General features: G+C 39.9%; 2 protein-coding genes across 2 annotated transcripts; one reads left to right on the top strand and one right to left on the bottom strand.

Annotated features, from left to right (window-relative positions):
* Window positions 1–35: 35 nt before the first annotated feature.
* On the top strand, window positions 36–7,249 carry LOC135475143 (acyl-coenzyme A diphosphatase NUDT19-like). Its single transcript, XM_064754908.1, has 3 exons — window positions 36–919; window positions 2,262–2,469; window positions 4,715–7,249. The coding sequence occupies exons 1-3, from the start codon at window positions 143–145 to the stop codon at window positions 4,945–4,947; spliced, it is 1,218 nt and encodes a 405-aa protein (XP_064610978.1). The 5' UTR covers window positions 36–142; the 3' UTR covers window positions 4,948–7,249.
* Window positions 7,250–7,755: 506 nt separating this feature from the next.
* On the bottom strand, window positions 7,756–27,346 carry LOC135475795 (uncharacterized). The gene is made up of 11 exons (XM_064755735.1): window positions 27,137–27,346; window positions 25,574–26,035; window positions 19,943–20,169; window positions 17,853–17,988; window positions 17,079–17,106; window positions 16,188–16,285; window positions 14,752–15,281; window positions 13,273–13,411; window positions 11,727–11,861; window positions 11,153–11,316; window positions 7,756–10,741 (listed from the first exon to the last, which is right to left on the bottom strand). The coding sequence occupies exons 2-11, from the start codon at window positions 25,898–25,900 to the stop codon at window positions 10,603–10,605; spliced, it is 1,923 nt and encodes a 640-aa protein (XP_064611805.1). The 5' UTR covers window positions 25,901–26,035; window positions 27,137–27,346; the 3' UTR covers window positions 7,756–10,602.
* Between the last annotated feature and the right edge of the window lie 85 nt (window positions 27,347–27,431).

Below are 27,431 nucleotides of genomic sequence, written 5' to 3'. Positions count from 1 at the left end.
GTTGTTGTTGCACTCATTGGTCAGCTTGACAGGTCAAAGAGTAAACTCGTGACTTCTTCTCATTCTGTCCCGGGTTATGTCACGAATAGTGAACACTAACAGGCGCTGTGCTTTCAGAGAATGATATCTGGGAATCTGTAAAATGGCGGTTATATTACAACATTGGAGAGAAGCGGCCACTCTTATTTTGGTCTGTAGGCATGGTAGGCCCAAAAGGGGCCCAGAAATCACCCTATCAACGCCAACAACAACATCTGGCGATAAGTTGAAGAGAAACTTTGATTATAAAATTTTAATGGTAAAGAGAAGTGGGAAGAGCAAATTTATGCCAAGTACTTATGTTTTCCCTGGAGGTGTTGCTAGTGATTCGGATTTTTCTAGTGAATGGTGCGATTTGTTTCAAGAGTCGGGCGTTGATTTGAGCAAATGGCCTCAAGCCTCGTCTTCCACAGTCCAGCCTTCACATTTGTTGTCACCTATGCTCACCCGTCAACGCGATGCGCAGTTTTCTGCTGTCCCAGCAGATGTTGCCTTTCGGGTATGCGCAATACGAGAGACATTTGAAGAATCTGGAGTTTTGCTCGTTCGGAGCACTGCATCTCCCAGTCTCACCAAGGCAATGTCTAAATTCTCTCAGCAGTTGCCAATAAGTGCGTCGTTATGTGGTAAATTAGATGAGGAGGTTTTATCAGAATGGCGCAGAGCTGTGCAGAAAGACCCGGGACAGTTTCTCAAACTTTGTAAGACTCAAAACTTTCTGCCTGATATTTGGTCTCTTTATGACTGGTGCAACTGGCTGACTCCTGTGGGGCGATTTAAGAAACAAAACAGAAGATTTGATACTGCATTTTACTTGTCTGTTCTTGATGATATACCAGAATTTGTCAAACATGACTCAAGAGAAATTGTTCATACACAGGTACATTCACCTGGTACATAACTGTAGGACTGTCCATATATAGACATGTCTAAATTGACCATTGTGACAAATCGTCACAAGGGTGGTAATGTAACAGTATGGCCATGTAACCTTGGTTGTGCCTTCATTTAAGGCTTTCATGTGGTAATGAAATTGCAATCATTGCATTTCCTTGCAGCGCGATTTGTCTGACACTTACTCCATCGTTATAACAGATCAATTCAAGCCAATACCTGTAGCTAGTATGTATAGATGTACATGTACAACAATCCCTTTGGAGCACTGATTGTTTTACTTAAAACACTTCAGTGGTGTCATTGATGTTTTTTCAGTCAGATAGAATAATCGTCAAAAAGGCCAAATGTATACACACGCACACAAATTCAAAATTTAAAAAACCTGTATGGTGCTTAGTTTTTGGTACTGGAAGTTGAAAATTGGACATGTTTGTCTAAAGATAATGTTGATGATGGGTACAAAATTTTAATTTCTAAAACTCAAAAGTAAGCTTTGGGGTTATATTTCAAAATTTGACTAACGTCGGGATTGGCTTTGTGGAGCGGGCCCCAGCCAATTCGCAAAGCCACTTCAGTCTTATGACCTCGTCAGAATGCTTAATATTTGGTGCTGAAAGTTGAAATTTTCACAGGTTTGTCTTAGCATAAAATTCAGGAGGTGTTCAAAATTTTAACCTCTGCAGCCCCCAAATAGGCTGAAAATTGTATTTTAAATCTTGACTTAAGTCAGAAATGGCTGTGTGGAATCAGCCCCAGAACCTTAATTGTTTTTGGAGATGTGGCACTGCCATGTATTACATGTATTATTGCCATGTCATTAGAATAAAACTACCTAAAGTAAATTAATCACTGATCTGAATTAGCAAGTACTGAAGAACTTCTAGCTGGGTGTGATGCTTACACTTGCATGCCATACTTGGAGAAGGCAAGTATTCTTCAAACACATTAAAAGACTGCACAAATGGCTGATTGAGTACTGTTGACAGCTTACTGTCACCAAGCTTCGTCAAGCAATGGGAGCAGCTAGAATCTAGAATAAATTATGAGAAATTAGACGTTACACACACACCCCTGTGTATATACATGTAGAAGAGGTTACAAATTTTTATTTATATATTTATTTGATTGGTATTTTACGCCATACTGAAGAGTATTTCACTTATACGATGGCGGCTAGCATTATGGTGGGAGGAAACCGAGCAGGGCCCGGAGGAAATTCATGACCATCCGCAGTAAATTAAAAGTTTTCATGAGATGTAATAATCTATGGATGTATTTTTTGCTTAGTGATGGTATCTGACTGTCTTATTTTCTTTTACATAAAGTGGTCAACTCCTCTAGAAGTCTTCCAGAGTTTTCGTGCAGGGACACTATGGGTTGCTCCTCCACAGCTGTACGAACTTGCCAGGCTCATCCAGTTTTCGGATGCTTCAGACATAGCCGATTTTGCAAGCAAGCGCTCTAAATATCATATGAAGAGGTGGATGAGTATTACATTGTCAGCGAAGGATGGGCTGGTGGATATTTTACCAGGTAAGTAGTTGTAAACAGCGCATCAAATGTAAGTTTCCCCTAAAACAATATTTGGCATTTACCAAGATATTTGCCCAGTCGTTGTAAAATTTTGCACACTGCATCTCAGTAATCAAGTCAACACACTGTAGCAAGGATTACCATGGAGAGATTGACAGGCATTTATCGATCGCGCATTCGAATGCATTTATCTGTCGGATTTTGAACATTTTACAAATGGATTGAAGATAATTTTGACTACCAGTATGACCAGATAATGTTAAAATGTGGTATATTTGCCACGCTTTTGTTTCACACTGAAACAGCAAGCTCGCCGTGTTAATGAGGCATGTGATCAGATTTTGAGAGATGACCAACCACTCCTGCTGAAGCAGATGTCTAACATCATCAAGATCAGATACGATTGTAACACGGTGATACACTGCTTGTTTCACAAATGTTCGGTGGGATTGAAATGCGACGATTTGGCAGGCCATTGCATGTGCCTTCATTTTCAAAGAAGGCATTAATGAAAAAGAAATTCATTGCCATCATGAATCTCTTTGTAAGATTTTCAAAATCCGACTGATAATGCATTTACGCATGCTCATGGAAGCACGTCCGTATCCACAGGGTAATGCTTGCTACAGTGTGTTGACGTAATTACTGAAATACTGAGCAGAATTTCACAACGATTCCTTTTAATGCACTGTTTTCATTTGGGCATTAGCCAGAAACGTGAAAGAGAATGGGTGTCTAAACAGCCCTCCTTGAGGCCATTTTATTTGTTGAAGCAGCATGTTGAAGTTTCATTTTTTTAACCCCGTGTTATATCAGGAGTCTAAATAGCACACAGTTTCACCACCACTGAGGATGGGTGGCCGCATAACCCTTTGATTTAATGTTTGCTCATATAAATGCACGTTTTCTCAGGGATTGATGTTCAACACGATTCTCAAGAATGTTTCATTTATATAATGGCAGTCGGGTTTATCACGTTTATGGGTGGGGGAAATCGCAGTCCCCGGAGTAAACCTCCAAGCTTTAACAGCCAGGTGCCCGTAAAAGACAAACCTCGACATAAAGACACAGCTATAATACAACAGCTCACTGCATTGAGGCGAGTTTTTGAAGTGAAGAGCTAAAAATAGATTCCAGTCAAAAAGGTTCTATATACCAAAAAGCTTTAACTGGATAGTGTCTGGGGCCACTTCCACATAACTTTAGAACTCCTGTTTCTCGTGTCTTTTTCAGTTGAAGTGAACATAAAGTCAGCCACTAAAGCTGAATTAATTAATAAAGTAGTATTCCAGAATGTTATAAAGATGTTAAAAAAATTCTACGCTGCTTATCAACAAAATAAATAGCAGACAATCGTCAGTAACTACCCACTCATTTGGTGATGCCATTTTGCCATTTTATAGCTATCTAGAATGATTTCGCAAACCGAGGAGCTCTCCCATATCAGCATTGAACAATGTGACAATGAGAAAATACAAACAAAAACGCCCGATACCCAACCAAAGAGTATCAGCTTCTGTGTTCAAAAGGCTGATGTTTCTTTTACTTCGGCGCTTGGTTAGCGCAATGTTCATGGACACAAGTGCGTCACATGACGCTTTCAGCACTAGTGATTGGCTAATTTCATAGGGACTTCAACAACTTGGCCACTTGGAGTGAGTTGTCAGTGGCCATATCCCCAGTGCTGAACTTCATCTTCTCAGTTTTCAAAACTTCATAGAATTTCTTACGTTTTTCTGTGACAACCATGTCCTACGTCATTTTTTTTATGTATGTATAGTGGCAGACTTTGTGTTCACTTAAAAAGATCTTAAAAGATCTTGTTTTGGTTGTAGCATCATAAGGCAATGTGATTTACAGTAAAAGGTATGAAAATTTGATTATAAAGCTTTGTGAAAGTGGCTCCTGATAATTAATTTGTACATCCATAAAATTGTCTGCCAATGAATTCATAGAAATACTTCTTCAGTAAGGCTTTATAAAACAAATCAAATAAAATAAATACATAAGCTTGTATGTAAAATGTCATGAAATTTTGCTCACAACTGATAAGTTTCACATTTCTGAGAGTTCAGTTGAGAGCGTGGAAAGGAGTCTTGAAATGTCTTCAGTATAAGCACTGTAGTTTCAACACAGAAAGTCATGTTTTACACCGATTTTACCTTTAAAAATGCACTGTTTTGAGTGTGGGTCATTAACCCATGATACAGACTTGATATAAAGCAATTATTTGTGTGTTCCACAGGTGACTATTTGTACCCAAAGGAAGTAGACTGGGAGGAGCCCATCCAAAGTCAAGACCTGAACAAGACATTGGAGGAGTTAAAGCAGACCTCTCCAAAGAACAGGGTGGAATTTCATGGCCCGTTTGATGTCCGGTTATGCTGTGATTTCGACCACTCTCCAGAACACATCAGTCCTGTGTCAGAGAGTGACCTTGTCTCTCTGGATGTACACCCTCCTACAGCAAAGCTCTAACCTATCCCCAGAGCACATCAGTGCTGTGTCAGAGAGTGAGCTTGTGTCTCTGGATTTACACACTCCCACAGCAAAGCTCTAACCCATCCCCAGAGCACATCAGTGCTGTGTCAGAGAGTGAGCTTGTCTCTCTGGATGTACACCCTCCTACAGCAAAGCTCTAACCTATCCCCAGAACACATCAGTGCTGTGTCAGAGAGTGAGCTTGTCTTTCTGGATTTACACACTCCCACAGCAAAGCTCTAACCTATCCCCAGAGCACATCAGTCCTTTGTCCGATGGTGACCTTGTCTCTCTGGATGTACGCACTCCTATAGCAAAGCTCTAACCTATCCCCAGAACACATCAGTCCTTTTTCAGATGGTGACCTTGTCTTTCTGGATGTACACAGTCCTACAGCAAAGCTCTAACCTATCCCCAGAACACATCAGTCCTTTGTCAGATGGTGACCTTGTCTCTTTGGATGTGCACACTCCTACAGCAAAGCTCTAACCTATCCCCAGCACACATCAGTCCTTTGTCAGATGGTGACCTTGTCTCTCTGCATGTACGCACTCCTGCAGCAAAGCTCTAACCTATCCCCAGAACACACCAGTCCTTTGTCAGAGGGTGACCTTGTCTCTCTGGATGTACACACTCCTACAACAAAGTTCTAACCTATCCCCAGAACACATCAGTCCTGTGTCAGAGAGTGAGCTTGTGTCTCTGGATGTACACACTCCTACAGCAAAGCTCTCACCTATCCCCAGAACACATCAGTCCTGTGTCAGAGAGTGAGCTTGTCTCTCTAGATGTACACACTCCTACAGCACAGCTCTAATCTATCCCCAGAACACATCAGTCCTGTGTCAGAGAGTGAGCTTGTCTCTTTGGATGTGCATACTCTCACAGCAAAGCTCTAACCTGTCCCCAGAGCACATCAGTCCTGTGTCAGACGGTGAGCTTGTCTCTCTGGATGTACACACTCCTACAACAAAGCTCTAACCTATCCCCAGAACACCTCAGTCTTGTGTCAGAGAGTGAGCTTGTCTCTCTGAATGTACACACTCCTGCTGCAAAGCTCTCACCTATCCCCAGAACACATCAGTCCTGTGTCAGACAGTGAGCTTGTCCCTGCCTGTTGATCACAGCATTACTGTGAACGAGAGAACACTGCGTGTTACTTGAGCAAAGACTGAGAGTTGAGCGCCGAGATATCCCTATACTCAGAACTTGACTCTCTGCATCGTTATTCAGATTGACATATTCTCCTCAGAAATCAATATCACCAGAATCACAGTATTCATCTCACCTTCTTTGCACATTTTATTTGATTAGCAGTAATCCTGACCTTGACTGACCTAAATCAGCTGATTAGGGACTAAGATGCTCCGCTGACACTGACAGAAACATATGACAGCTGCGACATTTAATAACTGTATGATACTGTCACTGAACAATAAAATAAATATAAAATGATATCAAATACAAGTATTGTTTGACGCGGATGGCTCTGAAATTCAATACGGACACAGACTGTAAAGATTTAAAGATTTTGTTTTATTACCCACGAAAATAAAAAAAATAAAAAAAAAACGCAAAGGGAGACAGCTCCGTGTAAGCAGTCAGCCAGGCCTACTTAGTACCTGTTATCCTCAGTTTTTTACATCTCAAAAAAAGCTCTTTATGGTGATAAATTTGTTTTATGACGACGACAGGTATAGTATACTATTAGTTTTATGATGACCTTCCGGGGGTATACAGGTAAATATTTGGCTTCGTCCGTTAATGATCCAACCTCGGCCAAATACCTACGTGTATATCCCTGCAAGGTCGTCTTATAACTAATAGTACACAACACCTGTAGTGTTAAATATCCATTATGTGTTCATGTAATATCATCTCTGATATCCAAGCAAAATGGGCAATCATTACTCTAGAATTCTCTGCAAGTGTGTGTGTGTCTGATTGAGAATGTTTCGTGGGTGAAGGCTACACGGCTAATTAAGTGTACCTGATGCTGTGTGGCACATTGTTGGTGATCTTGTAATTAATTATACCTTAAGGGTTTTATGAAAAATATTATCCAAGTCTCTCCATATTTAATAGCACTGATACAGACCATAACATGCATTTATGATTAAAATGGACTGGTTAATGGCTTTATCTATTGCCAACATCTTAATTTAGTCCACCAAAACAAGTTCTTCCCCAGCAGATGTTTCTCCAGTACTCAGGAAATTGTAAAGACATTTTATATATGTTATTACTTAATGCATGCATGCACAGAATAATTCAGATTTATTGCAAAGAGAATGAAATAAAATCATATGAATACTTTGTCTGTAATATTTGCGTGTTACTTGAGCAAAGACTGAGAGTTGAGCGCCGAGATATCCCCCTACTCAGAACTTGACTCTCTGCATCGTTATTCAGATTGACATATTCTCCTCAGAAATCAATATCACCAGAATCACAGTATTCATCTCACCTTCTTTGCACATTTTATTTGATTAGCAGTAATCCTGACCTTGACTGACCTAAATCAGCTGATTAGGGACTAAGATGACGTAGCTCCGCTGACACTGACAGAAACATATGACAGCTGTGACATTTAATAACTGTATGATACTGTCATTGAACAATAAAATAAATATAAAATGATATCGAATACAAGTATTGTTTGACGCGGATGGCTCTGAAATTCAATACGGACACAGACTGTAAAGATTTAAAGATTTTGTTTTATTACCCACGAAAATAAAAAAAAAAACGCAAAGGGAGACAGCTCCGTGTAAGCAGTCAGCCAGGCCTACTTAGTATCTCAAAAAAAGCTCTTTATGGTGATAAATTTGTTTTATGACGACGACAGGTATAGTATACTATTAGTTTTATGATGACCTTCTGGGGGTATACAGGTAAATATTTGGCTTCGTCCGTTAATGATCCAACCTCGGCCAAATACCTACGTGTATATCCCTGCAAGGTCGTCTTATAACTAATAGTACACAACACCTGTAGTGTTAAATATCCATTATGTGTTCATGTAATATCATCTCTGATATCCAAGCAAAATGGGCAATCATTACTCTAGAATTCTCTGCAAGTGTGTGTGTCTGATTGAGAATGTTTCGTGGGTGAAGGCTACACGGCTAATTAAGTGTACCTGATGCTGTGTGGCACATTGTTGGTGATCTTGTAATTAATTATACCTTAAGGGTTTTATGAAAAAATATTATCCAAGTCTCTCCATATTTAATAGCACTGATACAGACCATAACATGCATTTATGATTAAAATGGACTGGTTAATGGCTTTATCTATTGCCAACATCTTAATTTAGTCCACCAAAACAAGTTCTTCCCCAGCAGATGTTTCTCCAGTACTCAGGAAATTGTAAAGACATTTTATATATGTTATTACTTAATGCATGCATGCACAGAATAATTCAGATTTATTGCAAAGAGAATGAAATAAAATCATATGAAGACTCTGTCAGTAATATGTTTGTGAATACTTGGGACGGAGAGGTAAATTGGTCAGTGTTTCAGAGGCTTTGGGGTTTATTTAACATAACATGTAACAGTATTTGTTACTACAACGAAAATCTCTCTTAATACTTCCAGGCAGACTGGTCTTGATGTGGACATGTTTATTTACAGCTTGTTATAGCTTGATGCTACGACATAACATTCACTGCACTGTTCTGTTTGTGCACCATGTCATGACGTCAAAACGTTTGCAATGTTTTAAACGTCTTTGTTTTATGAGGTTACAAATTATTGAACAGGTCTACTGTTTGAAGAAACTGTTGCCCGTACTGCCCAATTCACGGTATACAATATATGGACCTTCTCCTTACAAAATGATACCACAGTGTGGCATGTTCACATTGAAGAACAAGAGCTTAGATGTACACTCTGCAAATGCTGCAGATAAACACGGAATTAAGCAGGCTGCATGTGTGACAAAAACAATTTAGTGCACCATTTACTGCACATTCAGTAAGGAGCTCTGGTGGTGTACACTTGCTTCATAGGTTTATTAACATGTGCAGTGTTTGCCTTCGATGAAACTGTATCAACGGTGGATAGATTCACTTCTTTCTGCTCAGTGACACATGCTTTTTTATACATACACTGTTTTATCCCCTTCTCATTTACATGTACAAATACTCACAGTAAATTCATCACAGCATTTACATATATGATACTTCATAGCTCCTCGCAAACAAACAAACATTGTGGATGAAAAGACCTTAAATATTAGTATGTGCTGCATGTTAATAGTTTTCATTCTGACTGGCTTAACTCAATGTGATGTTACACAATTTCAAACTGTGATGGTTACTCATGAAACAATGTTTTCACAACATCAAAAGTAAGCCAACTTATAATAAGACAAACTCTCCATCCACAGTTTTTTCCCCCAGCACAGTTGCCTCCCCTTTGATGTACTCTCCTTAAGTAAGCCTGTGTACATGTAGAGGGGTTTGATGTCAACTGGCAAATACATGTTCACTGCATGTTACAATCTCTGATAGACAACCTTAGTCTATGATTTTCCATATGTCACAAATGTCAGTTGTTAGGGCCACCCACCTTTCAGACACACTGCTATCCTCATGACCATGCAAATTCACCAATACTATGAGTTTTTGCAGGAGTAGGATTTCACGCTTGTATCATTATACTTTAATCTCTGTGAAACTGCCATGGATCTATTTGATGAAAACCTCAAAACTCTATGTAGGTTTCTCCACTAATCAGTACCAGCTTCATTTCACAATAGCCATCCAGTACTACTCAGTCTGTAACACTCCCTCCTTACAGAATCTGGCGACAAAGTAGCAGCAAGTGCCATGGTGTTCAGTCCACCATTGGTTTTACTCCTGTGTTCACTTGAAGTCCACTCCTAAGTGCTCCTGTATCCAGTCTGCAACCTGCGGCATGCAATTCCGAGTTGAATCTATAACTTCTTGTACATACTTTTTGGTTCACCATACACATTCAGGCAAGTGTCCCTTCTTACAGCATAAGACTTTCAGACAAGTGTCCCTTCTTTCAGCAAAACACTTTCATGCAAGTGTCCCTTCTGTCAGCATAAGACATTCATGCAAGTGTCCCTCCAGTCAGCAAAACACTTTCATGCAAGTGTCTCTCCTGTCAGCATAAGACTTTCATGCAAGTGTCCTTTCTTTCAGCATAACACTTTTAACGTAACCTTTTGGGCAAGTGTCTCTTCTTTCACTGAACGCCCTGAATTAAATATCCCTTCTTCCAGTGTACAACTTCAGGCAAATGCCCCTTCTTCCAGTGCACACCTTCAGGCAAGTGCCCCTTCTTCCAGTGCACACCTTCAGGCAAGTGTCCATTCGTTTAGTATACACTTTAAGGCAAGTTCCCTTCTTTAAGTGTATTGCTTAAGGTAAATGCCCCTTCTTTCAGAGTACACCTTGAGACAAATGTCCCTTAGAACTTTCAGTGTACAATGCCTGACAAGAGGTATACAGCTTCAGGAGAGTGCCCCTTAAGTTCAATCCTCAGCTAAGTGCATGCTCCTGATTCCAGTTTAAGCTTTATGCGAGTTCTCCTGTGTTCTGTGTACAACTTCTGAAATCTAGAGTGCTCCTTCGTTCAGCTTAAGCCTCAGGCTAGTGTATGCATGCTCCTGCTTTCAATCTACACCGTCAGGCAATTGATCCTGCTCAGACATGAGACACCAGGTGATCATCAAAACACCAAGGAAGACACCTGCCCTGTACACAGCCGTGTACACATGGTTAGTCTGTTTGTGGATGGAAAACCCAATGTACCTGTAACATTAAAATAACATAAGTATTTATTTATCTCATCATAGTTTAATGGCATACTCAACTATTTTTTCACCTGGAGGATTGCTGCTGTCAGTTTTACAGATGGTAGAAACAAAGTGCGCCAAGGGTAAAACATCAATCTTTGGTCAGCTGACTGACATAAAATAGAGTAGTCAACTGGTCATGAAAAGTTAGTATCGGGGGAAACTGATCCTTTATGATCCAGTTACCATTCACACAGCACAGATAAACCGTTCCAAGCCCTGAAAGTATTATAAAGCCATGTAACTAGCTAATAAACCAGGTTAAATGCCTGTGCTTTGAATTCACATGGGGAAAACAGTCAAAGACGAATGTGTTCCCAGGTGTGCATGTATATACTATATACACCTGTCTGTGCTATGAACATACCCCACAGGACAGGTTAGGATAACATCATTATAGCCATCGTTGTCAAAATCACCAATCACCACACCATCTGTTGGCTGGCAAGGCAGCGAATGCTCCCCAAGTAATCTCCCTTTCTTCAAATCCACCAAGACTATCGACTTCCATCCAACCAGCACTAAGGAGTCCTGCGAACAAAAATGCGTGCAGATGTATTTAAAACATGTTTCTGGTTACCTGGAAACAACAGAGCCAAATATCCATACCTTTCACATAAAACTTGTATTATTTTACATCTGATTTGTGTTTAATGCCATGCTCAAGCATATTTCACCAATATGATGATCAGTTTTATGGGTTGAGGGAACCAGAAAGCACGGGGTAAACCACCAACCTCTGACAAGTTACTGGAAAGGTGTGATATACAAATGTTTGTGCAGTATTGTGAGAGAGGACTAGCAGCATTTTTCTTTTCTCATTACGCTTGAGGCTCCATGTATACCTTTTTGCCGTAGATTTGCAGGGCCTTTTCTATCAGACTGAACATTACCTTTTTGTTGTGGATCTGTAGGGCCATTTCCATCAAACTGAACATTACCTTTTTGCCATAGATCTGCAAGGCCATTTCTGTCATACTGGGCTTGAAGGAGGAGTAAAATCTCTGAGCGTGGTCATCTGAGGGGTAAGCTCTAGATGTTTCTGCTTCATTCACCCAGGATGCTGGAGTATCAACCTGTCAAACGATACATCTGTATACATCTACATATAGCTCAACAATCGGCAATACTTTTAACAATTACCATCGAGGGAAAGATGGGTTGTGAGAAACACGTACCATACAGAACAACTGACTTTATAAGCTTTTGAGCTCTGTACTTAGTCCTACGATCTTTAGGTTATCATTATCATTTAGAATATTACAAAAATAGTTATTGACAGACTGGTGCTCACAGCAAGCTCAAGAATCTTTCACTTCTTACATGAAGGCAGTTAGATTCATGAGCGTAAGAAACGGCAGTGCCAGTCAGAGAAAAACCATCGGCCTTCAAGTCAAGCCATGGCGAGAACTAAATCTGAGCATGCAGCTTCATTGGTCACTTTACGATCACAGCCAATGAGGCCCCAAAGCTTGAAGCAACACCTTAGTTCTACTCAGACAGTACTTCCTCAGGGAATATAAAGATCCCCTTAATGTTAGACCTGATACTGGTTTCATTCTTCCCAGTTCAGCTGTCAAAAATACTGACCAGTCTGTACTCTTCAATTTACTGACCTGAAACTCTATCTTATCGAGTGTGCTGTCCTCAACATGTCCAAGCTTTATGCAGCAGAAACAGGTTTCCTTTAATCTTACACTACCATAATTCCGATTTTGTATCACCTAGTTATTCCTGAATACTGAAGACCATAAAGTCACCACACGAATGTACCTGTCACACAGAAAGCAAGCCAACCTTCGTTAACCGCAATTTTCCATACAAGTTGGCTACACTTGGCACCATATAAATGTTAGCTTTGGAAAGGGCAATTGAGTTTATCCTAGGAGACACATGATTTGAAAATGGCTGTGAGTGAAGTTTGGCTGCTGTCCCAAGTGGATGAACCAGTTAAATTTGTGTTAATTGCGCCATTATTGTCTTTATTATTCCTGCATAAAAAAGTCACCTGTTTTTGTGGAATACAGCTTTGACACTATGAGAATTATTTCAGGGTCAGGACTGAGTTCCAGGTTTGTGAATGTAATGATGTAAACAAACACAATTTATGGGATTGATTTATTTATTTATTTGATTAGTGTTTTACGCCGTACTCAAGAATATTTAACTTATACGACGGCGGCCAGCATTATGGTGGGAGGAAACCGGGCAGAGCCCGGGGGAAACCCACGACCATCCACAGGTTGCTGGAAGACCTTCCCACTTACGACCGGAGAGGAAGCCAGCATAAGCTCACAGCGACTGCATTGGTGAGAGACTCCTGGGTCATTACGCTGTGCTAGCGCGCTAACCAACTGAACCAAGGAGACCCCACAATTCATGGGAAGAACTGGATACAAATAAGAACAGGTACATGTATAACATTCTAGAAATATACAAAAGAGTATCTATACAGCATGTGCATGATGTTGCTGACCAGACACAAACCTGCCACTGGATAGCGCCTGAGGAACTAAGGGAGGTCACTCTGCCTGAACTTGTGGTCACAAGCACATCCCAAGCCCTTCCAGCAGACACCAAGTGATCTCCAAGTAAGTGCTGGAAAATGCTCCTCTTCTCGGCCACACTGTTATGAAACATAACACAAAGGACACACAACCATTAGCATGAACACATCAATTCTGACTGCAGTTATTGCTTACAACAAGACCGGTAACTTGGTATTTACATTTAAGTGCTGCAAGTTTTTTCACTGGTTTCTCAGAATCGGTTAAATAAAAGCTTTAAAGAAATCCATGAGGCATTTCAATTTATTTATTTATTTATTTGATTGGTGTTTTACGGCGGACTCGAGAATATTTCACTTACACGCCGGTGGCCAGTATTATTGTGGGTGAAAACCTGGCGAAGCCCGGCGGAAACCCAGGAACATCCACAGGTTGCTGGCAGACCTTTCCACTTATGACCCATTTCAATTTAATGCTTCAATCTGTACATGAAGCATCCTTCAACAACCAGTATTGATTTGAGTCTATAAATCTTACTGATTCTCTTCTCTTCAGCAATAGCCTGAACAATTGTACAATTTGACATTTTACACTTGGTAACAAATATCTCCATATGATAATCATCTATGCTCATGATATTCTTAACATTCTGCATTTTCCATCTTTTCCAGCCTCAACAAATATTCAAATTCACACTGAATTTTAACACCAGAATGATTTATTTCTTTGATTGGTGTTTGACGCTGTACTCAAGAATATTTCAGATAAACGATGGTGGCCAGCAACATGGTGGGAGGAAGCCGGGCTCTGGAGACCCAGGACCATCCACAGGTTGCTGACCCACGTACAACTGGACAGGAAACTAGCATGAGCTGGACTTGAACTCACAGCGACAGCATTGGTGAGAGACTCCTGGGTCATTGTGCTATGCTGGCATGCTACCCACCTCAGCCACAGAGGCCCCAACATCAGAATGATTATACTAGATCTTGTATATAACAGCTTACCTGAGAATAATGAGCCGACTCTGGCGTTCAAATGTGAAACCAAACCTGCCCTTAAACACCTGATCTACCTGTACAGTAATATCTTTATTTAACACCTTACATGTACCTACTGATGGTGAACGGACACATGTTTAAACTTTTACTAAAACTACTCCTAAACACCTACATGTAAATAACACTAGTTGAAATCGAGACCTTGACATAGGCGGATTGTCACCCAGACCACCTGCTGGCCACTTCAAAGCATATGTTGAACCAGTCTACAGACAAGACAATAAAGTACCATATTTTGCCTGAACTTAGATGTGTTTTCAGAGTACATCTACATGTTTTAAATCTAAAGCTATCCCTAAAATGTGATTGATAACAACAGCTTACCTGCAGGCAATAAGAAGATTTGGGGAATTCAAACCTAAACATGTGAATGATAATATCTGTATGTAACAGGTTACCTGCGGATAACGAGCGGGCTCAAGTGTTTGACCGTGTCCTCCCTCTCCGGCGCTGTCCAGCCCCAAAAGAAGCGCCAGGAGTCGCATACTGTTGTCTGAAATGTCTTCTTTTTCATACGTCCCATGAGGCTCTGAGCTTCCACCCGACAGATCCTGTCCTGGCTGACATCGTCAACGAGTTTAAAGGAAATTTTCTCCACCACAGTGTCTTTGTCCAAGTCTAGGAAGACGCAATTACACTCTGGTAGAGGCAGCCTTGTCACTGGCTGACCTGTTTGCAGTTTAAGCACCTCTAACCCATTATGGTTGTGGATGATCACAACATTGGCATTTTCCACGTGTTCATGATGATTGTGAGGCCTCAGTCCGCCATACGCATAGCCCATGATGTGATCACTTCCCAATGCACCAATCACAGCCTCTGTAACATGTACAGCTGGTTTACTGGTGGACTGGTCTGGGCCAACAGACTGCTTTTTTATATTGGCCAAATTGATGTCTGTACTTTTGATACCCGTCCAAGAGTGTGGCTAGAAAAAACAAAAAAAAAAAAGAACAAAAAAAATAATTTTCATATTGAAATATAAACCCCACTGATTAAAATTTTTGGTTTTACTGGAAGATTGAATCTTTTTTTCAACATCCGACATGGGTATGTAAATAAAGATAAAACCTAATTTGTCCAAAATATGGACTGTCCCAGCAATTTCTTTCCCTGTAAAACGCATATAAAATTGGTGTTACTTTTGGTTTATCTATCAAATTTGGAATGATAAAAATCACAGAATTTCAGGGGACAATGAACCTCAGTGTTTGGGATGATTGAAGGACAATGGAATTACAAGTTCTCAGTACAAACATTCAAACTACTCACTGAATTAAACATGATAAATTCTGCAATGATAAATTGCTCTTAACTGCACTTTTGCTTTCCACTACATCTATTAATTTGAAGGTGAAAAAAATATTATGCCACTTAATAATATGCTAATGATGCACACAGCGCACAACTACCTTCAGTTCAGGCAGGGGTAGAGAGCAAACATGATGTTTTTATACACAACATATCATTACCGATTTATCCTCTACAGCCAGGACCACGAAGTGATCCTTAGACTTTCAAAACATGTCAAAATTTCATTCAATAAAAAACCTTGATATATAATCCTTCCCGTTATTTGAGATGAAATCTGTTTCACAACTTACCCAGAATTTACGTAGTCAAGCAATATTTTGACCGTGTTACACAAGACGTAAAAATTGCAAAGATATTAGAAATTTTGACTTTAAAAGTCTTTCTTCGCTTCATGATCCTGCAGCCCGTACTTCAGTTTATACCTTGATAAAATTTGAATATACATGTATAATGCCAATGACTAGAGAGTTGGTGTGTCAAAGACTTAGATGGTAAATTACACACGAAACTTGTGTCTTACCAGCTGTTCCAAAAGGTTAGTGTGAAAGTAAATCCAGGGGATTCCCCCATATGGAGATTGCCTGTCTTCAATTCCAGCTTCCAGTGGAAAGGTTCCTCCTGAAAACACAGACACGATTCATACATATGTATATATGCAATGGGGTAATAGACATCAAAGTCCATAAAAATCCTACAACAAGAGTCAAAATTATCATGCATTTGCTGATTTGTAGTCAGTGGAATTTTGGTCAGGCCTATGCTATCAAAGCTGAACATGCACTGGTTCAACTGTCCTGTAATTTATCAATGCACAGCTAAGTTTATGCCAGTACCATACTGAGCCTAAAAATAGGGCCTGACATTTTTGAAAAACACCCCTCTGGAGAAAGTGGTAAAACCCATACTGTTCATGATATATAATACAGCTGGACCAGGGTTAGTTCCCAGCGACAGTCCAGTGTTATTAACATATAAATATGGGTTGCTGTCACGTTCCCCAAACTGAGGTTTTCAAAAATTGTCCAGTGCCTATTTCCAGGTTTAAATGAATGAATGAATGAATGAATGCTTGGGGGTAACGTCGTACTTAACAATCTTTCAGTCAGGGGACGACGAGGAGTCATTAGGTGCTTGTACAATATACTGTGGGGCAGTCTTGTGGCAGTGCGAGTCCATGCCGACAAAGAACTGCTGCCACTGAAGTGTCATGCCAAAGACACCAGACATGACAACCCAACCATTCGCATTATACTGACACCTGGTCCACCATTCATGTTTCCTTGCGCTAACCGCTCAGTGCTGAGTGCCAAGTGATTCAGCAGCAAGTACTATTTTTACAGTCTTCGGAACAACTTCAACCTGGGTTTGATTCCAGGCCAATGAAGCAGTCATATTTTCAGGTTTGACGTACCTTTATACTTTTCTTTATTTACATGAAACTGAAAGACAAGCCAACACTGTGGAAGGCCAGAAGATCTCAAATGCCATTCTGGCACTATTGGCCTTGTGGCAGTGCGAGTCCATGCCGACAAAGAACTGCTGCCACTGAAGTGTCATGCCAAAGACACCAGACATGACAACCCAACCATTCGCATTATACTGACACCTGGTCCGCCTTTCATGTTTCCTTGCGCTAACCCCTCAGTGCTGAGCACCAAGTGATTCAGCAGCAAGTACTATTTTTACAGTCTTTGGAACAACTTCAACCTGGGTTTGATTCCAGGCCAATGAAGCAGTCATATTTTCAGGTTTGACGTACCATTGTACTTTTCTTTATTTACATAAAACTGAAAGACAAGCCAACACTGTGGAAGGCCAGAAGATCTCAAATGCCATTCTGGCACTATTGGCCAGTGATATTTTGTAGTTATAGCTTTGAAACCTCAGCTCTGTGGTATCTCTATATTCTGATCTTAGATCAACAAATTGTGAAATTTTCTCATTTTCACCACTGTCTTGATGAGAATACCAGTATATTTGCATGTATTTTCAGAAATGTAAAGATGTCAAGATATGGCAATTATACAGACTGACAAGTCCAAAAGTTGCCCAAATCTTTGTATACATATTGGGACTCCCTGGTTTGGGAAAGGCTTATCAAAGCTATATATACTTCTGTTTTAACGTCTTACAACTATTACACTTTTTTCTCTCTCATATCATTACATGTATGTTCATGTTTTACCTGATTTGGCTGTTTGGTGGTGATGTCAAACTCTCCTGGAAGGTGCTGCCACCTGGTGGTGCCATCCTGTCCACTCAGTGCAAAGGTAGAGAAGTGAGTGTATAAATCCTGATCTGCAGACTGACTGTGGGAATGTCTACAAACACAAAACAGCACAGCTACAAAACCACATTCAACCTCTCTGTCTTCTGTTTGCAGATCTGATCTGATTTTCCAAGACTATATTCAAATGGTAATGTTTTTCATGTATCTTTGGTTTCTATGAAACGGTTCTGTATTGTTCATTGACGCGACGCTTTAACAAAGACGAAACATTGAGTACAGGGTAACGCCCTCTTTCCCCCAAAACACTCTGATTTTGTAGCTGTTTTCAAAACTGCACACCATTATGTTGAACATAATTTGATAGTAGACAGTTTGGAAAACATATAATAATTCATTCATTTATTTTATTCTTCTTTAACGCAATGTCACCAATGTGGTCGCTGTGAGTTCAAGTCCAGCTCATGCTGGCTTCCTCTCCGGCCGTAAGTGGGAAGGTCTTCCAGCAACGTGTGAATGGTCGTGGGTTTCCCACCGGCTCTGCCCACTTTCCTCCCATCATAATGCTGGCCGCTGTCGTATAAGTGAAATATTGTTGAGTACGGTGTAAAACACCAATCAAATAAATAAATAAATTAATGCAATGGTCATGACTTTTTTACTTATACGATGGCAGTCAGTTTTATGGATAGAAGATACACTTTTATAGCAACCCACGAACCTATGAACCTTTTCCACATGACACAAAGATATGCACACCATATTGATTAAAGACTAGTGGTTTTCATCTAACATCACACTGCACAAATGGTCACTCATAACTGACAGTGAAACGCACACGGAAATGACCCTATCAGATAATAGGTGCACAAATTTATGACTTACATGTGATGGATGATGCACATAAAGGTAGGTTGAAATGAATATATATACTTTTTACAACTTGCAAGTTGCTACATGATTTAAAAACTAAAGTAGTTCAGTACACCAAGTTAAGCTGCATACCATGCAAATGTGTATTATTGTATTATTATTATTATTATTATTGCCATGAAACCACACTTACCATTCAAAAGAGTCTAACCCCATTTTAAATAGCGAGATATACCCACTTGGCACAAGGCGAGCCTATACAAATTTGAAAACTACACGTCTACAAACAGTACAGAGTCCATCTCATTCACCTTGTTTACACAAAGGGACAGATGTAAGTACATCAGTGTACCTGATGTCATGAAATATTCAATCTGATTTCGTCATATACAAACAAAAGTTGGTGGTGATGGTACACGTACTAGTATATGAAAAATAAGAAAACAGTGGACAAAATGTATCTATGTATCTCTCGATAACAAATCCTTTATGTTCTAAAAAGTGCACCTTTTTCTTATATCTTGTTCTGTTAAAACATACATGTATATCACAGTTTAAAGCAAACCAAGACATGCACATCGAGAAAATCAAAAGTGCTGCCATGTTATCAATTTTAACCAATCTGGCATGTGTCACTTTTTCTCTAAACCAAAACACAACTGTTTCCAATGTGACACCGAGGGATCCCTTTGTGCCATTGACTGAGTGACGAAACAGCACCTTTCCGGTTTCTCTAACATGACACAACCCATGGCCTCGTTAGATCCCGATTAAATGTTGACTGTTAGAGTTCCAAGCATGTGAGAAAAAGAGGAATGTGGCCAATTAAGTCTGTTTCCACTCCTCATCCAAAATAATTTAGGTAATATTATTTGTTGTTTTTCCTGTTAAGCTACCCTAATTCCTCAACCTTTTCGCATTTGAAACAGCAACTCTCAGTGGAATTTATGCACATTTTTAATTTAACTTTGGAGACAAACCCACACTGGTTGGATTTGCCAATTTAAGGGCTTCATAAAAAGTGTACTTTGATTGGTGTTTTATACGCCATACTCAAAAATATTTCACTTATACGGCGATGGCCAGCATTACGGTGGGAGGAAACTCGGCAAACATGCGAAAAAGTTGAGGGTATTACAGTATCTATACAAGCTAGGTAAAGGTCTGGAATTTACCTCTTGTGTTGCTGTCTGTGGTGAGAGCGATGACTGAAGCTGCCGCCAACGATCACAAGGCCTTGGTCACCCTTCTGTACTGACAATGGGCTTACCAGCACTGCCATGGCCTTCACAGAGTACGTGTCCCTGACCCCTGACATGCCCAGTAGCTGTCTACGCCACAGAAGCCTTAACTCATGATTATAACACAGGACCGTCCAGCTGTCCAGCACAATCACAATCACCTGCCAAAACAATACATTACTATGCTTTATCATTATATGCCATGGTAACTACGGTTACCATCCAACTAATATAGTAGCCCAGTCACATGATCTCCAGCATGACCATAAGGCCACCATTAAAAATGCTTTGTTGGGCTTAATCAGGCCGACCCTCTACAAAACGAGTGCTGAGGCTATGCATGTACGTCTATACTGCTGAATTTTTATTGGTATTCGGATAGAATGTCTTTTTTTTCATATATTTCCTTGATTTCCTTCAATGTGTTATGTGTTTGAATTTACTTGCACTGAAGGGTATTTCCATCCAGTTCCGTATTTTTTTTCTGCCATCAACACGTAGATGTATCTGATTTGACCATCTCAGTCTTCAAGAACATTTATAGGCATACTTGAACTAGAATCTGGATGTCCACAATACCCCACTTCCATCCCCATTGACATCTCCAGACATAAAAAAAAGAAACAAAGAACTGTCTTCACAGAAAAGACATGTTATGTTGCTTAGTTTGGCTTCATGTAGATTGTTTCATGGGCCATTCGTGGCGTGCACTGATTGCACTAATGATACATTGAGTTTGAATGGAGAAATGTAGCCATCAAAATACAGCTATTTATGTACAAGAAAATCCACTAATGCACAAAGTAACTGAACGAGAGTAATTATGAAAATGATTAACCGATTGTAATTAAACATTATATGTATGCACGAGTTTAGATAATAGGGAAGATGTATGCTAAGATTCAGGAAAACAGGTTCAGTAGTTTGGGAGGAGATGCATATGCACAAAATCTGAATAGCTGGAAAGCACTGTTATGCAAAGTCCTAAATGTCATAATTACTCAATTGTGGATAAAGTGGTTTAAGTATGTAGCCTACTTATTCAGATGATAGACAAGATGTATGGGAAGTCTCATCAAAATCATCCCAGAAGTTTGAGAGGAGATGCATGGACAAAATCAGAATGCCTGAAAAGCACTGTTACACTGTTATTTAAGCCCTAAATGAGGGTAATTATGAAAATAACTAACAGATTGCCATGAAACTTAAGTTTGTAAAGATTCAGATGATAAGCAGGAGGTATTGTAAGTTTCATCAAAATCAGCTCTGGCAGTACTGTGGGAGGGGGTGAGGAGCATGGACAAAATCTGAATGTATGGGTACTGATACGAAAAGTTCTAAGGAGATGCGTATACAAAATCGTGTTTTACAGACAGACACAGAGAAAGTCAGACAGACAGATAAAGTGATTCCAGCATACCCCCTTGCACAGAACTTTGTTGGCGCGGAGTGGGGGGGGGGGGGAGGTGGTATAATAACTATTCTGTTAAACACCAGCATCTGACATTTGACAAGCTGTGTTTGCAGCCACAACAGACATTCTGATATGGGCTTGAAAAAAATTGTGTTTGCCTTGCACACATGCATGTTTGTACATATTTCAGAGGTTGCTGAACACTTCAGCCATCATTACTCCTTCATTGTAGAACCATAAACCAGAACAACAACAGCTGCATGCAGACATTCTTAACATTAAAGCCATGCAGCCCTGAAAGCATGTACTGCTCTGGATATCAGCTAGCTAACATTATATATTATGTATCTGCAGACATTCACTGCCAAGTGTCTGGCCTTGGCATCCAGCTCGTTAGCTGCTCTCCCAACAGATGCTTTGTTTCCTGGATTTTACAAGCACTATTATATCAGGATTACTGGGTCTCTAACTCCACAGTAAACTGTTATACAGCTACTATAAAAGTACATGTACTTAATACACAGTGAAGCTGTAAATGCTTCCACATGTCAGGTTATGTAAACGAACGATCCCTCAATGTAAACAGATATAAGGCTGTGCAGTTGAATTAGGCCTACAAGCTTGACAAGTAGGCCTGCCAATATTCCAGCATCTGACAAGGCCATCTGATGGAAGTTGAGGAACTCATTAAAAACATGAGACCTCTCAGCCATCTCAAATAACCTAGGGTTCATTAAACTAAGATGGAATCTCAAACTACTGCAACACTGGACCACATGTACACAGTTACGTTGCCTGCACAGAGGTTCCATATCTGTTCACATGCACTGCCATAAGCATGGAGAACAGCACAAAACTTTGCTGACAAAGCTTCTACACAATTCAACACCTTCTTTGGTGCACAAATGACATTAACTGTAATTCTTACAACCTTTAAATATGTTTGCAAAGTGTGTTTAATTGAAGTATATTGAAGCCCTGAAACGCGACAATCCTACCAATGTAAGTGAGTGAGGGAGAGAGTGCTTGGGGTTTAACGATGTACTTAACAATTTTTCAGTCATATGACGACGAAGGAATCCTTAGAGTGCATGTAATGCCCCTCCTTGTCACAGGACGGATTTCCACTGCTCTTTTATCTAGTGCTGCTTCACTAGACGCCTTACCGAAGGCAAGTAAACAGCCCCGCATGAGTGATTAGAGTGATACTAGTCAACCAGTCGTTGCACTTCCCCTTCATGCTAAAAGCCAAGCGAGGAAGTTACAACTCAAAGTCTTAGGTGTGACTCGACCCAGGATTGACCCTGGATCTACCGCCCCCGAAGCCGACTCTCTACCAACTGTGCTTGCAGGGCCGGTTGCCTACCAATGTAGTTTTGGCTCCACAATCAAATTAAAAATGTGCATAAATTGCACTGAAAGTTGCTCTTCAATATGCGAAAAGGTTGACGAATTAGGGTACATGTAGAGTGGATTATTTTATGTCTGCAGTAGTCCTATTACTATCATAATCTTAAAGGCTTTAAATAAATGTACATGTATATGTCCATTTTTTTTCTGGCATATGGCCCTGTGTATAAATTTCTATTTTATTCCAAAAACATTATGTCCATGAATAACAAAAGGAAAAGAGCTGGTTACAGTTTACAACTTCAATGGTCTTGAAGACTAAATGGCTGTAGCTATGGGCTCTTAAGAAATATCTCTCCACAACTTACAGTACTATAACTATATTTTGTTTGCTTTTTAAATGCTTTTCAAGATTCGTTTTTCTTTTACCATGGCAGTCAGTTTAATGGGTGGAGGAAGTCTGAGTGCATGGGTGAACCACATATCCATGTATATAGAATTTGACTTATTTGGCACTGTTTTGGCAAACTTTCCCACCTGGAGCATTTAGACATGCACACCACATTGCTGCAGGACAAGAGGTCTTCCGTGAACGACGTACTGCAAATATAGCTACACACGTGTTGAACACATTCACAGTTTATTGTAACAAAGCCGGAAGTCATTAAAAAGTGCGAGATAGGGATTGAAGGGCAAGCACATTTAACCATGTAATAGACCACAGCCAGCTCCCAGACTGAACCACAATGGAAATGTATCACACGTAGTCTATTAAATGACCTTGAATTTATCCATGACTAACTTGCCCATTTTTCCAAATTCTGAGGGTTCATTCTATTCATTTTAGAAAGTTATTTTGACATTTGCCTGGCACACGGGATGATATTCTGCTGGAAAATTGTAAGTTTCAGCACCAAGAATAATATTTATCCTCATTTAGAGACATTTATCTGCCTCTAAAATGCACTTCTCTGGGTGAAATTTTACGTCATTTAGGATATATGTACATTCAGAAAGAAAGAATGCACATGTGCATGTCTAACATAAACAGTGCTCCGTCAGTTTCCTATCCCCATAATGCTGGATACTGTTGTATAAGTGAAAAATTTTCTGGAGTATGCCTTAAAACACAAATAAAATAAACGTACTATAAATGAACATCAATTTCTTTCATGACTAACTCGCCTATTTTCCCTGATTCTGAGAATGCTATGGATTTTAGAAAGGTGTTTTGAAGTCTGCTGAGGACATGGGAGGACAGTCTTCTGGAAAATTTTAAGTTTCACCACAAAAATAATATTTTGTGACATTTATTTGCCTCTAAACATGCACTTTTGTGGCTGAAATTTGAGGTCATTTAGGGTATAGCACAAAAGTAAACCTAACCTGAACTGCTGAAGCATAATGGTTACTAAATCTAAACTTCACAAGCATATCTTGTTGCATTAGTCAAGCAATATCATTTGTTGTTTGTGATAAACTTATTTGCGTACATTTTCTTTGTGTATTTATTTATTTATCTGATTGGTGTTTTAGGCCGTACTCAAGAATATTTCACTTGTACGACGGCGGCCAACATTACAATGGAAGGAAAAAGGGCAGAGCATGGGGGAAACCCACAACCATCCAAAGGTTGCTGGCAGACCTTCCCACATACAGCCAGAGAGGAAGCCAGCATGTTAGTGTATTCAGAATAGTTGGTTTATCACGCTCTACAAGAAAAATAAATCACTTCATGTAATTGCTTTAAGTTGAGTTCAAAGGCGTGCTACATGAGAAAATGCATGAGAAAAAGCAAGCACCATCACCAGCCTGAAGATCAGTCAGTACACACACTACATGTAGCTTCAAGCCAAATAGTTACCCTTTAAACCATCTGGCTCCTGATGACAAGAACTCCTGGCATCATCAATAAAATCTAATTTTATTTATAACAGTGAGAGAGTGCCTAGTTTGCAGCTTCAAACCTTGGAGCCTTCCACATGTGAACAGTACTATACAACATATGTATTCTCTACCAATACTACCAAATACATGTATAGTTGTCACTCTTATACATGTAAAATGTACAAAGTCCGCTACTAAATGGATACATGTACCAAGCACATGTACAACAGACTATAAATACAATTTTGCAACGTTGCACCTACATGAAGGGTTAAACAAATGTCCAGAGATTGTCATGTTCAAAAGAATAGATGGATTAAGACAGTAAGAGGGAATTTTGCAAAAAAAAAATTTTACGGATACAATTGTACATGAGCCTTAATGTTAAACATGACTTTAAGGATTTTCTGAACAAACTGAAACAAAGAATTTTTTAACATCAAGATAAATGCATGCTGGATAGTGCATGATGAATGACAGAAAATGCCATCAGGTTTGCATGGTGATGACATCTGAACAAACTATGTGCAGAATCATCCTTTTTCACACTCTTTATACTAATTTTGCTAAAATTTGGGACAGATACTAGTAGTGTTGAATACAGAGTATTACATTTCTTTACCAGCCTATTAGAAAAGTAAAAATATGAGTATCTTGTTTATTAGGTCTTGTCATGTGAGAAAAAAGAAACTCAATATTCCTCCCAGAATAACATATATACCGGCTAAAATTAGCAGACCAGGTGTCACAAATTTTGAAAGAAATACGGTAATCATAGCGATGCAATTCTTCATATACACTGTCACCATGAAAAATCTATAAAATCTACAAAAAAGAGCAAACCTTCTGAGGATGCAGTAGAGATAGAAATCCAGCAAACTGTATAACGCTGTTATAATAATGTTTTTTTTTACCTGTTTTCGTACTTGGACCAAGGATTTATAAGGCACCAAATATCCCACTTCCATGGCAACAGGCCAATCTTTCCTTGCCGGCTGGCTGACATTTCTCGGCAGGTACACAGAGGCTTTAATGATGACATGAGGCAGGACTCGAGGGTCAAACTTGCCCAGGTTTGTGTTTTCTGCATCCGGCATTGCCAGCACACTTAACCTCAGGTCGTTTGTTATTAGCAAGACTTCGTTGATTCCATCGCTCTCCAGGTCTGTGATCCGTGGAGAAGGCAGTGCCTCCTCCTCTGTGGGATATGCTCCATTCTCAAAATGTTCAGGTTTAGACATCTTCCGCCAGACTGCCGAATGAGGTAAGAATTCTGGGCTCTGAACAGGTAGACCATGAGAGCACAAAGGACAACTAGTGACAGCTCTCTTAGCCCCACCCCCTTAAGTGATTCCTTCACTCCCTCCATAACAGAACTAGACAGAAAAAGAGCATAAATCACCTGTGACAGCTTATTATAATATAAAGGACAATTCAATCACTGATATAGATGGCTTGCAATGGCAGCCATCTTTGAGGTAAGTTGTGTATATTGCCCACTGTATGCCCTTACCAGCCAAAGGGCTCTGCCCAGCTTATGACACCTCTAAATAATAGACACCCAGTGGGCTATACACACGATGGTGGTCAGTGGCAGAAAGTTTAAGGCTGATGCTTCTTTTTATGGCTAATAAAACGGCAACACTTTTCGGTCTCCCCATTGACTTTGTTTTGCTATAAATTTTACTGACAAGGTGAATATATATGAAGTCTGGTTTAAATTGTACAGTTTCCATGAAATGGATATCTAATGTAGTAAATATGCAGCCGCTTGGATAAAGCAAAATAACCAGCTATCAAGTGAAAAACAGGAGCCTGCGTCCATGTAATGCGAGATGTTACAATATTTTGATTAAAAAATGTGTCTGAAATATAAATGTGGCTTAATAACTGCGACATACTATATATATCTGAATGGAACATTTTTGCATGATTGAATGTGCTCTCTTTGTTGCCTTGAAGAAAAAAAGAAAAAAAAACACATTCTGGCAGTTGTAAAAACCAGGTTGATCCTTTTGTTAGTCAATGAGCAGTCCCTTATCTGATGTTTATTGTGAAAAGTTGGTTCTTCAATGAATTGCGGGGCCTCCGTGGCTCAGTCGGTTAGCGTGCTAGCGCAGCGTAATGACCCAGGAGTCTCTCACCAATGCAGTCGCTGTGAGTTCAAGTCCAGCTCATGCTGACTTCCTCTCCGGATGTACGTGGGAAGGTCTTGCAGCAACCTGCGGATGGTTGTGGGTTTCCCCCGGGCTGTGCCCGGTTTCCTCCCACCATAATGCTGGCCGCCGTCGTATAAGTGAAATATTCTTGAGTACGGCGTAACACAGCAAGCAATCAAATAAATAAATAAATAAATCAATGAATTGCCGTCACTCTACCCCGTGGCACTAATTTTAAAAATAAAATTTAAAATTTATATTTGCTGGTTTAAGTTAACAGCTCCAAAATTGATGTATACTGCGGTCAACTTGGCTTACATGTCGCTAATCTGGGCTGAACTGACTACATCAGAGTATGCCGGAAACAGAAAGCAACAACAACAGCATACCAAATGTTTTCAGTCTGTAGTTACTTGGTCACGTTCTCCTTTTTTACTTCAAATCAACTGCATGTATTCCACCCAGTCCATTTTCACTGTAAGCTTTAGCAGGGTATTGGGTTGCTCCCACAAACACCTTGTAACTCCACGAAAGTCACACACAGATACGCTCAGCTTTCGTTTTGGAACGAAGTGTTTATGCCGTAAAGTGGGGTGAACTGGGTTCACGACAT

Source organism: Liolophura sinensis, chromosome 9 (assembly GCF_032854445.1).
Source record: "Liolophura sinensis isolate JHLJ2023 chromosome 9, CUHK_Ljap_v2, whole genome shotgun sequence".
Lineage (NCBI taxonomy): Eukaryota > Metazoa > Mollusca > Polyplacophora > Chitonida > Chitonidae > Liolophura > Liolophura sinensis.
Note: the sequence above shows the minus strand (reverse complement) of the source record. Positions and strands in the feature narration are given on the sequence as shown.